At 45.8% G+C, this 18,506-nt stretch overlaps 1 protein-coding gene across 3 annotated transcripts in view; it reads right to left on the bottom strand.

Moving 5' to 3' along the window:
* Nucleotides 1-18,506, bottom strand: part of norpA (no receptor potential A) — a 248,454-nt gene that overhangs the window by 52,320 nt on the left and 177,628 nt on the right. For all 3 annotated transcript variants that reach the window (XM_071689120.1, XM_071689119.1, XM_071689118.1), the window contains exon 3: nucleotides 1,339-1,425. In XM_071689120.1, coding sequence (XP_071545221.1) covers nucleotides 1,339-1,425 — 87 coding nt within the window. The remainder of the gene's footprint in view (nucleotides 1-1,338; nucleotides 1,426-18,506) is intronic.

Below are 18,506 nucleotides of genomic sequence, written 5' to 3' on the forward strand. Positions count from 1 at the left end.
ATAAGAGTGATGTTTGACCTGAATGATGGTTAGCAATATTAAAATGGTGTTGACTTAGCATGACACTATAAAAATGATGCTTAATCAGTATATGAACATCATTTTTCATAGGGACTCACACAGGACAGCATAAAAATGTGTATGACTTAACATATGACTGAATAAGTCATATAATTAAAACAATGAATGACTTTTCTTGAAAATGGCATGAAAAAAAGCACGTGAATAGTCGTAACAACAAAAAAGAAGCATAAGAATGATGTTTGAGAGCAAAAGAATAATGAAATATTTAGTAATAATCATAAGACTGAAGTATGACAGCACAAAAATAGTACTGAGTATCTGACTTTGCACATCAACAGTATATGACTCCTCCAATGTATGGTGCATAAAGAATGAGTGCTATATAACTGAATAAGGATGTATAATACAGTAAACTATCTTAATGCTACATGGTAAACTTTATTGCACACTCTGGGATGTTTCCATAACAGTGGAAAACAGTGGACTTTGCAGTTGGTAAGAAAAATGATAAAAGGCACAAAATCCTGCAGAACATAATAAAGTTTTAATAATATGGTTCAATCCAGATCTACCAAGAAGTTGTGAAGGTAGCAGTGGAAAGTTTAACAGATTGTGAACACAATGGCACGAAGTGTGACAGTAAGTGTGGTTGGGAAGGAGTAAGTGTGATATACTATTAGGCTATGAAAAAGGCTGTATGTAGTCTATCTCTTTCCATTAACACGTCAAAATTCACGCAAGTTACATGTGGTATACTTCTGAGCATGTAGTCTCCTCCACTCAGAAAGCCACAACACTCACAATACCTCATCAGTCTCCTCCACTCAGAAAGCCACAACACTCACAACACCTCATCAGTCTTCTCACACTCACAATACCTCATCAGTCTCCACCACCCAAAAGCCACAACACTCACAATGCCTCATCATTATGAGTGGGTCATCTCACAATGCCTCATCATCATGAGTGGGTCATCTCACAATGCCTCACTATCATGAGTGGGTCATCTCACAATACCTCATCATGAGTGGGTCATCTCACAATGCCTCACCATCATGAGTGGGTCATCTCACAATGCCTCATCATCATGAGTGGGTCATCTCACAATGCCTCATCATCATGAGTGGGTCATCTCACAATGCCTCATCATCATGAGTGGGTCATCTCACAATGCCTCATCATCATGAGTGGGTCATCTCACAATGCCTCTCATCTCACAATGCCTCATCATCATGAGTGGGTCACAATACCTCATCATCATGAGTGGGTCATCTCACAATGCCTCATCATCATGAGTGGGGTCATGATACTCACCCTACCCTCGCTCTTCCAATACACGAAGAAGCCATACTCGTCCACCTTGAACGTGCAGCCAGGCTCATGGTCGTAGCTTTCCTTGTCCTGTGAGGGAAGATGGACATGGATTAATTAATACACCATCCTCACTCCTACTCTACTCCATAGATATCAACAGTACAACATAAGGAAAAAATTCTACCCCCAAAGGATTAAGTTATGAGGTGAAATCCGTGAGTTCTAAGTAACATGGGTTTTAACAGATTGACTAGATATATATCAAACCTTACAAGATCCATATATGCTCCACTCAATGCAAAAAATATATATAAAACAAGTAATACCAGACGGCGACAGATATAGACACTGACAAAATCTAACAAAAACACGAGAATGATGGTAAAAGACTCAAAAAAAAACCAAAATGTCTTGTCCAATTTAAGCACAACGTCCAAACAAAATGTTAGCAATTGAAAAGCCTGGGAATCCCTCACTGCAAGAGAAAGGAGACGCCAAAAAAGAAAAAAAAATTCAAGAGGCACAAAAGACTGGAATTTCAACTGGAACGAATGGAAGTTACATCTCTATTCTCTCCCGTTGCTCCACACTATCTTAGTGCCACGTCTTCAAGGACCAAGATAAGCTCGGGGGTCTGAAAGGAGGAGGTGAGTATTCTGTCTGAGGAAAATCGTGGAGGAATATGTTACCTGGGTCTTAAAGATGTGGCTCTGGGGGGAAAGACGAATACCACAAGACACGAAGATACTACGTGCAGGTCTGTCTTAGTATTTCTTCCTCCATCAAATATGTGGCATTTTGGGGGGCCATGTGGCATATGGAATCCAATTGAAAAGTATATATATATATATATATATATATATATATATATATATATATATATATATATATATATATATATATATATATAGGACAAGAAGACTGAAGTCAACCACGACAGAAATGATAAAAGTGTAGCGACCAGGAGACATAATGAACACATGAAGAATGGAAAAAAGATGATACAGCGAACTGAAGATTATGAAACATAACATAATACGTCGACGGCCCATATATGGCACGTCACAAATTATTATACACACACACACACACACACACACATGACGATATATAACATGTGTATTGGGTGATTATGACACACATGTTACGAGAAGATATCTGAGAAATGTGTAGGTGCATCATATGACAAATGTTATGTGAGAGACGATATTTGAGCGATAGATTGGGCGATAATAATAATAGGACACATGCTATAAAACAGACGATATATGACAGATGTATAGGTAGATGATAAGACGTGCTATATAGCAGATGATATATGATAGATGTATCGATAGCTTATAAAACAGAATATAATTGTGAGACATAATGATTATAAGACAGAATAAGACATAACAAATGATTATAAGATACAGAATAAGACAGCAAAAAATCATGAGACAGAATAAGACATAACAAATTATAAGATACAGAATAAGACATAAATGATTATAAGACACAAAATGAGACATAACGAATAATCACAAGACACATGCTTTATGAGACGTAATCAATGATAAAACAAACATGTGTGAGGCATATACACATAAGGATGGGGGAGATACGGGACATGATGATGTATGCATGACAACCCAAGGGGGTTTTGTTATGAAGGTCAAGTAGAGACAAAGACTAAATGATTACGGAGATGAAAGAGGGAAGGAATGATTAGGGAGACGAATGAGGGAAGGGACAATAATAGGAGGATGGGAGAAGAGAATTACGAGAAAGAGGACAAAATGAACAGCGGGGAACTGCATAAGAAATGTGGGGAATATATATATATATATATATATATATATATATATATATATATATATATATATATATATATATATATATATTCGTCACTTCGATGTATATCAACTGACTGTTATATTTCTCTCTTGTGTCTCCCCTGATGATGGGATTATTACACGAAAGTGCACTTGGGAACTTTTCGTGTTTCATTTTCTCCGTGGACTCATAGGAATATAAATATATATATATATATATATATATATATATATATATATATATATATATATATATATATATATGGTCCTCGTAAAGAAATATGTATATCATAATCTACAACCTAAGTTGGGGGATTGTCTGGGGGTACTATCTGGGGGAGAACAGTTTGAATATATGACATATATACCTATGCAGAAGACATACACCAGGCTAGGGCCAGGTATTGCAGACGAGACATGAATATTCATTACACGAGGAAAGAGGAGATAAGTCGAGGGAGAAAAGCAATAAAGATAATAAAGATAAATCAGACAAGTGGTTATGCATAAACTGGAGGAGATGAAACGTAAGCGAATAAAGAGAGAAGAAGAAGGAGTTAAAAAGAGATAAGAGAGTAAAGTCGAAAACAACTATATAGACACGTATGATAAACGAATAATCAAGATCATGAAGATAGAAAATTGGTAATAAATGGTAGAAATATAACTGAAAAGACGAGGAAGGTCCACCACCACCACCCAGCTATCATAGAGCTCTCCAAAGCGTTTCCTCCCCCTTGCAAGTGGAGTTCAAACCTGTTCTTCGTCTTCATTTGTTACCGCCCTGCTCCCGCCAAGCCCTTAAAGAGAGCCTCAGTCTCGACCTAAGGGGATGGGGGGGTGGTCGTCTCTGAGGCGTTTATCGTCTCTTAATTACAGATCATTAGGAGCGGCAAGCGCAAGGGTGGGAATGAATACCGGAGGAAGCGAGGCTTCGAAACCCTCACGGGGTCTGTCTTCATTGTCTCGATGAAGCGAAGCAGACGTTTGTTGGAGGCGGGAGAGAGAGAGAGAGAGAGAGAGAGAGAGAGAGAGAGAGAGAGAGAGAGAGAGAGAGAGAGAGCTGTCGTGGGGCGGGTGAGGCGACAACGCTCACTGTCCTGGTTCAGTGGACCGTGTGTTGCAAGTGTCTCGGTGCAGTGAACGAAGCGCGTCACTGTCCCGGTGTTCTAGCGTCTCAAGGTCATCATGATTCGGTGAGCTTTTCCTCTTTACCTCACACCACTCTCCCCCCCTCCTCATTAATGCCCCCTATTGCCTCACACTCCTCTTCACTACCTCACATCCCCCTCCCCTCCTAACTAACACTCCCCCCCCCCCACTATCGTTCCTCTAACCTAACACTCGTCCCTCACTAACACTTCTCTTACCTCACACTTCCCCCCTCCCCCTCACTACCACTCCTCTTACCTCACACTTTCCCCCCCTCACTACCACTCCTCTTACCTCACACTTTCCTCCCCCTCACTACCACTCCTCTTACCTCACACTTTCCTCCCCCTCACTACCACTCCTCTTACCTCACACTTTCCCCCCCCCCTCACAACCACTCCTCTTACCTCACACTTTCCCCCCATCACTAACACTCCTCTTACCTCACACTTTCCCCCCCTCACTACCACTCCTCTTACCTCACACTTCCCTCCCCCTCACTACCACTCCTCTTACCTCACACTTCCCTCCCCCTCACTACCACTCCTCTTACCTCACACTTTCCTCCCCCTCACTACCACTCCTCTTACCTCACACTTTCCCCCCCTCACTACCACTCCTCTTACCTCACACTTTCCCCCTCACTACCACTCCTCTTACCTCACACTTCCCCCCTCACTACTGCTCCCTTTCTATATGTGTAATGACTATCCCTGTTGGCTCTATGAATACCCTAATCATCTATAACAAGTGTGAGTCTCTCTCTCTCATCACTTCTTTCTCATTTCTTTCCATTCTTCTTCGAAGAAAACTCATCTCTTTTTTTCCCCCTCTTCTTCCATACCAAATTATCTCCTTTACTCCATCCTATCGAACTCCTCTTCCTCCTCCTCCTCCTCCCTCAATAAAATCTCTCTCTCTCTCTCTCTCTCTCTCTCTCTCTCTCTCTCTCTCTCTCTCTCTCTCTCTTACTTCTCTTTTACTTCTCCCTTTCTTACGTCTAATCTCCTGTCTCCCTCCCTTCCTACCCATCACGTGCGCCATCGTCCCTTGACCACCACCAGACACACACACACACACACACACACACACACACACACACACACACACACACGGCATAACCAACACCACATCGTTTAAGGCTGACAGTGGGGGTAACACAAGGCGTCCGGACGACCTTATGGTTAAAGAAGTGCGAGGAGTCCGCGGCCATGAGCGTGTCCAGCAAGCCCAGTGCGTGCGAGAGTGCTCAGGTGTGTGTGTCTCGGAGGATGATAAGATCAAATAAGACGAGCGAGAATGCGTCTGGTCTCACACACCAGTGTTCCAAGACTGAGTCCAGCTGACCCCCTATCTTCTTCCTCAGCGGTGAGGTCTTATATTACTGTCCTTCCCAAGTCTGTGACCAACCCTCTACTTCAGGTAGATGGGCCTTCTTTCACAAGGTTGATAGACCTTCTTTCACAAGGTAGGAACCCCTTCTTTCTCAAGGTAGCAGCCCCTTCTTCTTTCATAAGGGTAGGAACATCTTCCTCAAGTTTAAATTCACTTCTTTCAAAAGACAGAAACACCTGTCTCAAAGACAGAAACACCTGTCTCGAGGTAGAGGTTCCTTCTTTCAAAATGTCTTCATTCTTTAAAGAGAAGGAGGTAAAGTTAAGTAACCGCCCTCTCCTTCCTGGAAGTTCACGTCCCTGTGGGAAGGGGAGGGAGAGGAGAGGAGAGAGAGAGAGAGAGAGAGAGAGAGAGAGAGAGAGAGAGAGAGAGAGAGAGAGTCACAACACAGAGGCGCGACTGGCTGGCTGGCTAGGCCTCTCTCGCAGCTGCACACCACCTCTCTCTCTCTCTCTCTCTCTCTCTCTCCTTCACGAGGACAACACCTCCCTCAGAGCACAAGCCTCCCTCCTTCCTCCTGGTAGGTATACAACCCTTACCTCCTTACCCCCACCTCCATTAATGGCACAGCCCACACCTCTCTCCTTCTGCCAGACGTCCCCCGTTTTCTAAGGCTGAGGGACGACCCCCACACCCCGTCTTCCTAATTTCTTCGAGGTCCATGTACTCTCTTTTCTGCGGGCTGAGGACCCCAGCTTTCCACGGGGGATAACGCTCCCCCGCTCTCTCATCTGGTAGTAAGAAAACCACTCTCTTATGACCAGAGGAAAACCAACCCCCCATTTTTATTTCAAAGCAGAGGTCTTTTCTTCGAAACAGTACCAGACCCACAACAACTCTATCTCCTAATGGGAAAAAATTATAGGCATTCTTAAAGAGAAATCCTTTCTTCTTCTTCTTCTTCTTCTTCTTCTTCTCCTCCTCCTCCTCCTCCTCCTCCTTCTTCTTCTTCTTCTTCTTCTTCTTCTTCTTCTTCTTCTTCTTCTCCTCCTCCTCCTCCTCCTTCTTTTTCTTCAAGAAGCTCCTACCTTTATTCACACAGGGGCACCTCTTCCTTCCGGGCCCCCTTTTCCACCTTTCCTATAGCTCGAGGCTCTTCCCTTCCTCAGACTCATAACCCTCTTGTCTTTCCCTTCAGGCAGAACCGACTCTTGTCTCTCCTCAGGTATACCTTCGCCCTTCCCCGCGCCCACTCCTTCCCTTCAGGTACAATCACCCCACACAACCTTCCTCAAGTCCTCTCCCTAATCCCTGACCCTCTCACAACTTCCTGCCTGCCTGGCCTCTCCAAGGGCGCCGCCCGCCCCCCCTTTCCCCAAACACCCTCGTCTTACTTGGGTATTCTGTCCTATTTTGTCTGATTTCTTCTTCAGAAACAACCACTTCCCGGGGAGAATGATCCGGCACCAAGCGCTCGCGCGCGCCTCTCTCTCTCTCTCTCAGGCTAGACTTCTGTAAGGGCGAATCCGCGCCGTAGGGGCGTTGCAGGCAGGCACTGTACCCCCTTCCATACATGGCAAGTACACACGGGCACTGGCGAGGGGGGGCAGTGACATACTCATCACTAGGTAACTCACTCATTACGTAGGTAAAAGTAAGAGTGACTTTAGTCAGTCGGTAACGAGAGGCCAAAGAGAAGAAAAGAAAAAACCTCCCTATCAAGTACAGCATTAATAGAATATTACATCAGTATGACACCCTCCCAGTACAGCACAAATACGAAATTCCAAGGAACGAAGCCCACTTCCTCCCTGTATTACACAAACGGGCAAATACAAACAGGAAATCACACACACATACACACACACACACACACACACACACACACAATCTTACGTATCCACAGGTTCCAGGGCTCTGAGAATTCCATGCAAATATTACGTAAATCAAGACGTCTTCCTATTGATCACACGAGTCCGTGAGGGAGGGTAGGAACACGTGGCTTCCTGGAAGAATCGGACGATAACAGTGATAAGAGAAGCCAGCCAGGGGAAGATAGCGGCGTGTGTCTGGGGCTCAGAAATGTTGACAGCAACAGACTGAACCAGCAACTGGGGGAGGGGATAGAAACAGCCTCGTTCAACGACACGTAAAAGGCCTTACACGTCCGTCCCGTCCCCTCAATGGAGGGAAAACAGGTTACTCTCACCTCCCCAGAAGGGGATGTTTCCCCCCAGAGAAATTACACCGGGGGGGAGGGAGCGGGGATTATGACTTCCCTAATGACATGGGTGGGTGGGGAGAGGAGGGGAGGTTAATTGCATTCTACTTTGATGAAGGTTAATCATCTACAGGTGGAGGTCCACGAGCCGACTGCAGTCTGGAAGCAATGCAAGGAAGGAGCTGGTGGTGGTGGGGCGCACCACACACACACACACACACACACACACACACACACACACACACACAGTGGCAACGATGGTTCAACTTCTTGCAAACCGTGAGACGAGGGTTCGAGTCTCCCTCTGGTCATCCGGGTCAGGTCACGACCCAGGTAGAGGGAGAGAGAAGGGTTCCTCGCTCTCCATCTCCTCCTCCACTTCAGGCAATACTACAGTGGAGCCTCGTTGTACCGGTTCTAATAATCCCATTGACTCTGTTCCTTCAAGACTTCTCACCCCTCTCCCTTTGCGGTCTCTCCCCTCTCCCCTACCCACCTACCTTTCTGACCCCACTTACCTCCCCCTGCTTGCCTTTACTCTCCCCACGCTCGGGCCACCAACCTCCTCCCAAGCCAAGCAGGAAGACCCCCAGCGAGGCGAAAAAAAATAAAAAAAATCGTCTCCCGCCGTCGACGTCTTCCGCTCCCTTCCCTCCATATTTCTCCCACATCGGGTAAAAATGGACGGGTAATCACCGTCTCCTCCTTGCCTCTCCCCGTCCCGAACCTGACTGACGGGAAGGGTGTGTCCAGGCCTCGCCCTTGGAGCCAGCACCGTGGAGGACGAGCGGCACACACGTACGTGGTCCTCGAGTTATCACAGAGACCTGTATGTCTGTCAGTCCTGTCTGTTAAGACAGTCTGTCTCACGGCTACAATTCTCTGTCTCCCGTCTGTTTGTGTCTGGCCCAGGTCTGGGACGGGCTGTCTGTGCTCCGTGCGTCACCAGAGACCTACGTGTCTGTGTCAGTCTGTCTCATGGCCATAATTCTATGTGCCCCCCATCCCCCCGGTCTGTCAGAATCTCTCTCTCTCTCTCTCTCTCTCTCTCTCTCTCTCTCTCTCTCTCTCTCTCTCTCTCTCTCTCTCTCTCTCTCAAGTCTGAAGCCATTAAGCTTCGTTCCCCAAAGAAACACCAGCATGTAGCATGTCTGTGATATACTACGAGGTTTCATATCTCTCTCTCTCTCGCTCCCTCCCCCGCGTTATGTGATCAGGTGGTGCCTGCCTCCCTCTCACCCTCAACCTGTGAATTACTCTTGAAGAGAATCGCATTCCATCTCAGGCAAATCCAGTCCCATGCAAATGATACTTTTATCTTCTTTTCTTTTTTCAATGCCCCTTTCCCGCTTGGCGGGATCTCGACTGGCGAAGAGGATTATTATTATTATTATTATTATTATTATTATTATTATTATTATTATCATTATTATTATTATTATTATCATTATCATTATTATTATTATTATTATTATCATTATTATTATCATTATCTCCCTCTGTGTTTAGGTGTGTCTTACACTACCCTGCATACGTAAAGCTCCTCCTCCACCTCCTCCTCCAACATCTCCACCTCCTCCTCCAAGGGCGTTCCTTCCCTTGGGATGTGACACGTCCGCCGGGGGAGAGCAGGACCCTCACCTTCGCCCCACTCCCCAGGGATATCCAACACGGGGAGATAAACGACGATATCCGGGGATGTATAGTGGGGAGATAAGGCTTTTACTTCCACCCACCCCTCCTTCCCCACCACCCGGGGACGTATGGGGAGATAACGTCACTCACGGTTGTATGGGGGAGATAAGACTCTACTCCCCCCCCCCCCTTACGTGAGGAGGATGAGAATGACCAACACACACACACACACACACACACACACACACCTCGGGACCTTACCCTCAACAGCCACTGAAGTAAATGCTACGTGAAGACGAAGGAAAGAAAGACAATAAGGGAGGAAGAGGGAAATAACGAAGAAGGGAAGAGAGAAGAGAGAGAGAGACAAACACACACACACACACACACACACACACACACACACACACACACACACACACACACAAAAGACGAACAAGACGCGACAGAAAAGAGACAAAAGAAGGTAAGAAATAAAGACACTTCGTGGTGATAACAAACACATAATTATCTCAAGAAACAGACATAAGTCAGTTACTACAGCCCGATAACTGACCAGTGGTCTGTGTAACTGATCGAAGACCAGTGGTCTGTGTAACTGATCGAAGACCAGTGGTCTATGGAACTGATGGAAGACCAGTGGTCTGTGCAACTGATGGAAGACCAGTGGTCTGTGGAACTGATCGAAGACCAGGGGTCTGTGGAACTGATCGAAGACCAGTGGTCTGTGCAACTCATCGAAGACCAGAGGTCTGTGCAACTGATCGAAGACCAGTGGCCTGTAATGTGTGTGTGTGTGTGTGTGTGTGTGTGTGTGTGTGTGTGTGTGTGTGTGTGTGTGTGTGTGTGTGTGTGCGCGTGTGTGTGTGTGTCTGTGTGTGTGTGTGTGTGTGTGGTACGACACAGACAAACAGACAGATAAGAGTGACATAGACAGCGACGGGACAGTCAGACAGACAGACACAGATGAGACAAGGACGCGGTCTGTCTCAAGGACGTGAGACGGTAGAGACACACACACACACACACACACACACACACACACACACACACACACACAGGAGAGGCGGAAGCAGGGGTTCGACCCCGTGTACTCGAGGCGAAGAAGTGTGGGGCAGAGGGTCCTGGCGAACTAGGGTAAATATTTACTCTCGCCACTCCACCACCACCTCCACACACACACACACACACCCACCTCTCCTCCCCTTCCTTGTCATAGTCTCCCTAGCTATTGCCTCTCCCCAGGTGATAAGCTGAGGGGGGGTCAAGTTCGGTGTTTGTGGTGACCCGGGCTGACCCGTGGAGTATATACATTCGTCTGTCCATCGCCATATATATATATATATATATATATATATATATATATATATATATATATATATATATATATATATATATATATACTTATGCATCAACACAATCACAGACTGAAGTATGAAGGAAAAGGCATTTACCTGTTTATCTATAGACATCACGTCTCCTCACAGCCAGCCACTGTTCAGACAGACAACTTCCCACACCCATCGCGATGCTACGCGAGCTCCATCGTGCTATACGGTGCTCTACAAGCGCATCGCGGCTATATCAGCTATACCAGACGACGTATGGTGGCTATATTCAACTATCAATTGTCTATCTCAGTGGTCATAAGGGCTCTGGCGCGTGTATAGGGCGTCGCCTGGCGTATCCTAAGACCCGTTTCGCCTTGGCGAAGGAGGTGGACGAAGGGAAGATGTGACGGGCTCTTATGACACGTGACGCTCTGTGTACGTCACACAGGGAGATGGACGTCACCCTGGGAGATGGGAGATGCTTGGGGGGGTAGTGGCAGAGGTGTAGTGGCGTAGCTAGGGGTAGGTAGTAGCAGGGGGTGTAGAGGTGTGGGTTGGGTAGTGGCACGAACTTCAGACACAGAGGTGGTCCCCCCCCCCTGCCCACATAACACTGTCTTCCACTCACGACGGTGTATATATATACCAGGCAAATCTGACCCTAAACAACACCATGGAGCTTCTCATACTTTCTAAGACATACGATAATAATTCCCAGAATTATTATTATAATCCTACCCAAAGTTACACATATGCTGGATGGCAGTTATTCTAAATTATAATCTATTTTGTCTAATTTAAATTCTAATCTAAATTCTGTCTTTCCCTACTTAGTTACACTCAATACAACGGTTTCAGTAAAGTAACGGGAGTGGACTCTGGTTCTCTGTTCATGCCTCGTCTGTTGACAACGGGAGGGGTCTCCACAGCCCTCTGTTCATGCCTCGTCTGTTGACAACGGGAGGGGGTCCCCAACCCTCTGTTCATGCCACATCTGTTGACAACGGAAGGGGGCCCTCTGTTCAAACCTCGTCTGTTGAAAACGGGAGGGGGGTCCCCAGCCATCTGTTCATGCCTCATCTGTTGACAACGGAAGGGGTCTCCCCAGCCCTCTGTTCACGCCTCGTCTGTTGACAACAGAATCAAGTCCTCTTCCGTTCTAACGGCCGGAAGTCAGAGCGCCAATGAAGACGCAAATATATTCAGACGTCTGGCTGCGTATATATACGCCCCACACCCACACACACACACACATACTGCGTATACATACGCCCCCCCAACACAACAAATAACGCACTGTAATGTCAATAACACTAAGTCGGGTATACGCCAAGACCCCCTTAAAAAAATATATATATACCCTTCATAATTCCCAGTATACTTTGGGTATATCTCTAGCCTACCATCAAGGTATACCCCCCCCTCTCATCATATCTCCCAACCCAACCCCCACTCTTCCCCTGTACTCTTTTCCCTCCCCATCTTGCACCCCTAAAACATTCGCCCCACCAGCTTATACACCCCCACCAGCTGTCAGTTCTCCCTCAACGCAACATCGAACCTCACAAAGACATTAACAAAAAAAGAAAAAAAAATTTAGCTCATTACCACGCTAATTAATTCCTGTGAAAATCCCTAATCACTTCAAGCCAGGCCCAAGGTGCAATTAAAATGGAGTAAACTTCATCGGTTAATAAGGTTGTAAATCATATCTTGACACTGGTCGTATTGAAACATCTGTTCACCTTACCGTAGACTTGTGAGTGAGGCACATACCAATTTCCTATTTGCTCTGTAATAGGTGGCAGAACCTAGCCTAAGCCAAGTACCCCCATTTATCGATCACAGCCTGGGGTTGGATGAACAGCTAGGTTGACTGTGGACCGCCTGCCACAACCAGGATTCGAACCCATGCCTTCGACCTCGGGCGGTCCCGTGAATGCGTCACGGTTAGCAAGGCTAACCTGACACAAACGGACCTTCTGTTCTAACACGAACCCTCCTCCCTAACCACAAACCAACACCCTGAACTCTAACCACAAACAATCCTTCGTTTGAAACAGAATCTCAAAGAATACAATCCCCTCATCATCCCAACATCATCTTCCCTACCAAACCACTACAAAGAAACGCCTTCAAAACCCTGCAATCGATCCTCAAAAAGACCCATTAAAAGACCTCCAAGAACCGACCCTTCTCGAACCCCCCGTCAGGACCTCCCAAACGACACCACGACCCCCACTTTCCCTACCTCCCTCCTCCTCCTCCAAGGCTACAGAGCATCATCACGTGACTCCACGTCGTCCCCCCCGACCCGTCAGCAAGTATCCGGCCGGCCCCCGGGGGAGCTGCTAACAAATGGCCTGACTTGGGCAGTAAAGAAGGCATTTTAGCCCCCCCTGGCGAAAGACCCGACGCTGCGAAAATCTAGATAAGTGTGGGCTGGAACCGTTTTCTTTGACGCGAGACGAGGGTAGGATGCATGAACGCGCGACGGTACGATCCCTGAGCACGACGGTACGATCCTTGTGCACGACGGTACGATCCTTGAACACGATGGTACGATCCTTGAGTACGACGGTACGATCCTTGAACACGATGGTACGATCCTTGAACACGACGATACGATCCTTGAGCACGACGGTACGATCCTTGAGCACGACGATACGATCCTTGAACACGATGGTACGATCCTTGAACACGATGGTACGATCCTTGAGTACGACGGTACGATCCTTGAACACGACGGTACGATCCTTGAACACGACGGTACGATCCTTGAACACGACGGTACGATCCTTGAGCACGACGGTACGATCCTTGAACACGACGATACGATCCTTGAGCACGACGGTACGATCCTTGAGCACGACGATACGATCCTTGAACACGACGATACGATCCTTGAACACGATGGTACGATCCTTGAGTACGACGGTACGATCCTTGAACACGACGGTACGATCCTTGAACACGACGGTACGATCCTTGAACACGACGGTACGATCCTTGAGCACGACGGTACGATCCTTGAACACGACGGTACGATCCTTGAACACGACGGTACGATCCTTGAACACCAGGTCACACTAATAACAGCATTTCCGTAGCTACAAATTACATTTACGACGTACCAAAATGGAGAAGAGGCAATTAAGGTTTTAATCTACCATCAATTCAATATATGAAAAGGTTTTTCACATGCCCTATGAATACAAACTATTTTTGTTATCTATCTAGTATCTAAGAAAACCGTACAAATAATCTTAGGGCCAACTTAAAGAAACGAAATGATGAATGGAAATTTGTACATTAATTCGTAACTGACTCGAATTCCTAGTTAGATTACAGTGTGTTCGGGCCACCATCTGTGTCTGTCACCCAGGTATATAGCCAGCTATAAGCTATAAGTCTACAGAGTGATATAGACAAATAGATATAGACAGATTGAAACGAAAGACAAACAGATATATAGCTGGGAGGGATATGAAGATAGACAGGCATAGAGAGAGAGTTAGACAGACAGAGATTTATAGACAGACAGACAGTAAGATATTAGATAGTTAAGTCAGGGATACAGATACATAGAGAACTATGCAATTGGCCTTAACTGTCGTCCAACGAGATGAACTACGGAAAGACCAGGATTGCATTTAACGTTTCGCAAGCGGTGTATTGGAACTTTGGGCCTTCAATATTCTGCGAATCTTACACAACACACACACACACACACACACACACACACACACACACACACAGAAATATTCAATATTCAGACAGCCTTGCGCATCCGAGAGAGAGAGAGAGAGAGAGAGAGAGAGAGAGTAAAAAAATTCATGCGAGTTACGTTCTGCCCAAACCCAACTCTAGGTGTTCATCCCCCCCCCCTTCCACGAAGCTGGTCGATGAATGAGTACCTGGCTGAGCTAGGATGTGTGTGTGTGTGTGTGTGTGTGTGTGTGTGTGTGTGTGTGTGTGTGTACATAACACAGTCATAAAGACATGGTATAGATATACAAGTCGGGGCAACACAAGAGTAAAACTACCTCCTCCCCAACACACAAATGGTAGTCACACACGTGGCACAGCCAGCCTGGTAGTCTGGTAGCCTGGTAGTCTGGTAGCCTGGTAGTCTGGTAGCTTGGTAGCCTGGTAGCTTGGCAGTCTGGTAGCTGGTAGCTTGGTAGTCTGGTAGCCTGGTAGCCTGGTAGCTTGGTAGCCTGGTAGTCTGGTAGCTTGGTAGCCTGGTAGCTTGGTAGCCTGGTAGCTCGGTAGTCTGGTAGCTTGGTAGTCTGGTAGCTTGACAGCCTGGTAGCTCGGTAGTCTGGTAGCTTGACAGCCTGGTAGCTCGGTAGTCTGGTAGCTTGACAGCCTGGTAGCTCGGTAGTCTGGTAGCATGGTAGCCTGGTAGCTTGGTAGCCTGGTAGTCTGGTAGCTTGACAGCCTGGTAGCTTGGTAGTCTGGTAGCATGGTAGCCTGGTAGCCTGGTAGTCTGGTAGGCAGGAAGCTACCCCTTCTCGCCGCCTACTCCAAAGCTAAAATTATATTTCAGCTGGTGGTCGAGGGCAAGAGAGCGGGCGAGCCAGCGCGTTGCGCCCTCTGGAACCTTCCAGCTGGGTTTGGTCAACAGTCAGCTTAAGCTTAGAGGCGAGGAAGGAAGGGGTCTACGTAGTTTGGGGGGGGGGGGGAGGTAAGGCCCATTGGACTCAAGCTTAGTGAGTGAGTCAAAAGATGAAGCGCTGCTTTATACTATATGGCTTCAAGCTGACCACAGCTTAGGCTAAGAACGCTTTGGCACAAAGCTTTTTTGTTTATATATATTCTTAAAATAGTTCTCCAGTCACCTTGCTATGTATGAGATCACCAACAAAAGACCTTAAAAAAAATAATATAATCTATCATCACTGCAAATGCAACAGACCTTGTGTTATAAAGTGACTGATAATTGGATAATAATACATGCGTGTCCCCTTCGACGCCAATTTGTCGCGCGTGAAAGAAAACGGGAGCTGGGGCGACTGCGCGTCACTGAAGGCAAAACGGAACGATGCGTCTTCAGCGAATCACCTGGCGAGCCAACTGAATCACATCCGGGTATCATTCGCCCAGTGCCAGGCTCCTAACCCTTACCTTAAACCTGTGCCACATTTGGATAAAACTACAACGAAGTTATGTGTACTTAGGAGAAACATCTCTCCGAATAAACAGACGGGAATTAAGCTATAAAAGCCATCAACGTCTTATGGAGAGTTTTAACTACTAGCTATGGTTTAAAATGGCTACACCTGTGGCTCTGGAGCACATCAGTATTAATCTGAAGTTTATCATCAACTCCATCTTGGCGAGACCTGTGGTCTCCCTGACCACGTTTTCTATAAGACGCTCTCAGGGTGACGTGTGTTCATGGTCAGGGAACTGGTGGTCCTATGTCCTTCTCATTCCATTTACCATTCTTCCTCATGCGTAAACTACGCCTCAGTATCTCATATTCTTCCTCATCTCTTCCTTCCACTCTCATTCTTCCTCATGCATTAACTATATTTCGCTCTTCTTCATCTCTTCCTTTTCAATCTATTATCATATCATTATTATTATTATTATTGTTATTATTATTATTATTATTATTATTATTATCATTATTATTATTATTATTATCATCATTATCATTATCATTATTATTTTCATTATTATTATTATTATCATTATTATTATTATTATCATTATTATCATTATTATTATTATCATTATTATTATTATTATCATTATTATTAATATCATTATTATCATCATCATTATTATTAGTATTATCATTATTATTATTATTATTATTATAATTATTATTATAATTATTATTATTATCAATATTATTATTATTATCATTATCATCATTATAATTAATATCATTATTAGTATCATTATTATTATTATTATTATTATTATTATTATTATTATTATTATAATTATTATCATTACTATTATTATCATTATCATTATTACAGTGTATCGTTAATTTTGTATGGGTAAACACTTGTGAACAGCTAAAATATATTAATACTGATATTCTAACATTTAAAAAAAAATGCCTCTAGTCGTCTTGTCTCAATGTTTGTTTACCTTCAACCTTAAATGCCCAACGAGACATTTAAATACATCAAGATGATCTCAAAGGCTTAATCTTGGAATGGCTACATAATCTGTACGTATATTTAAATACAATATTAAACCTTATCTTAAAGGCTTATTTAGGTAGGGTTGACAATAACGTACCCGTTTCTATGGACAGAGAAAGATGACACTTTCTTTCCCCCAACATTTTTTTATAATGACCGTTTTTCAACAGAAACAAACGGTAAGATGACTAGATCTAAATTAAAAAGGGACAAAGATAACAGAAAAAACGGTGACGGCAACAGACGACCCCCCAAAAAAAAACAACAACAGAAAACCGATACCATCAGATCTTGACGAGAATAAACGGTAGGAAATGGCAACAGATGAGCGCAACGGTTAACGGCACGAGGCATAAAACAGTCCCCCCCCCCATTATCTTCTGGTGGGAAATGCGACCTTGCAACAATTTACTGCACCACATTTTCAGCACACTTTTGCCCCGAACACTTGACATCAAAGCTGTTACGTTGACGCTTATTGTAATGACTCCTGTTGGCGCGTTCTGTGGTGCTGGTGGCGCGTTCTGTGGTGCTGGTGAGTGTGTTCTGTTGGCGCGTTCTGTGGTGCTGATGGCGCGTTCTGTGAGGTCGATGGCGCGTTCTGTAATGCTGGTGGCGCGTTCTGTGGTGCTGGTGGCGCGTTCTGTGGTGCTGATGGCGCGTTCTGTGGTGCTGATGGCGCGTTCTGTAATGCTGGTGAGTGCGGTCTGTGGTGCTGGTGAGCGCGTTCTGTGGCGCTGATGGCGCGTTCTGTGGTGCTGATGGCTCGTTCTGTGGTGCTGTTGGCGCGTTCTGTGATGCTTTTAGCGCGTTCTGTGGTGCTGGTGAGCGCGTTCTGTGATGCTGAGGGCGCGTTCTGTGGTCATGCAGACCCCTTCTGTGACACGACGTCGTGTTCTGTGGCACTCACTGAGATATCGCATGGCTGCCCATGAACACCGGCCGCCCTAACCCCTCCCCACTACACACACACACATGTCAGCAGGAGGAAGACGTCAGCTGACCTTTGGAGAAAAAAAAAGATTAAAAAAATGGGGAGAATGCGACTTGTAACACAAAGGGAGAGTAATTTTCAGGAGTGTTCAGAAAAAAGAAGCGCGACTTCTTCCACTCCTCTCCCTCCCTCTTCCACCCCTCTCCCTCTCTCTCCCTCTCTCCCACCCACTCATGGCGGATCACCTCTCACAGCGGGAGAGCAACGGGGGGGGGGGGGGGGGGGGGAGGGAGGACCCACCTCTCTCTCTCTCTCTCTCTCTCTCTCTCTCTCTCTCTCTCTCTCTCTCTCTCTCTCTCTCGTACACATCCGCACAGCCGGCCATAACCACCATGACAATGGAGCCAGTCACATGCATGAGAAAAGCCTTACCCAGACCCGTCCCGGAGAGCAGAGGGCGTGGAGGGAGGAGGAGGGGGAGGGGGGGGGTTGGGGGAGAGAAAGTGTTGGAGGCAGCAAGGAGGGAGGAGGGTGGGGGAGAGGGAGGGAGGTAAAGGAAGGGATAAAGAGAGATGG

The sequence above is a fragment of the Panulirus ornatus genome, chromosome 46, assembly GCF_036320965.1.
Source record: "Panulirus ornatus isolate Po-2019 chromosome 46, ASM3632096v1, whole genome shotgun sequence".
NCBI lineage: Eukaryota > Metazoa > Arthropoda > Malacostraca > Decapoda > Palinuridae > Panulirus > Panulirus ornatus.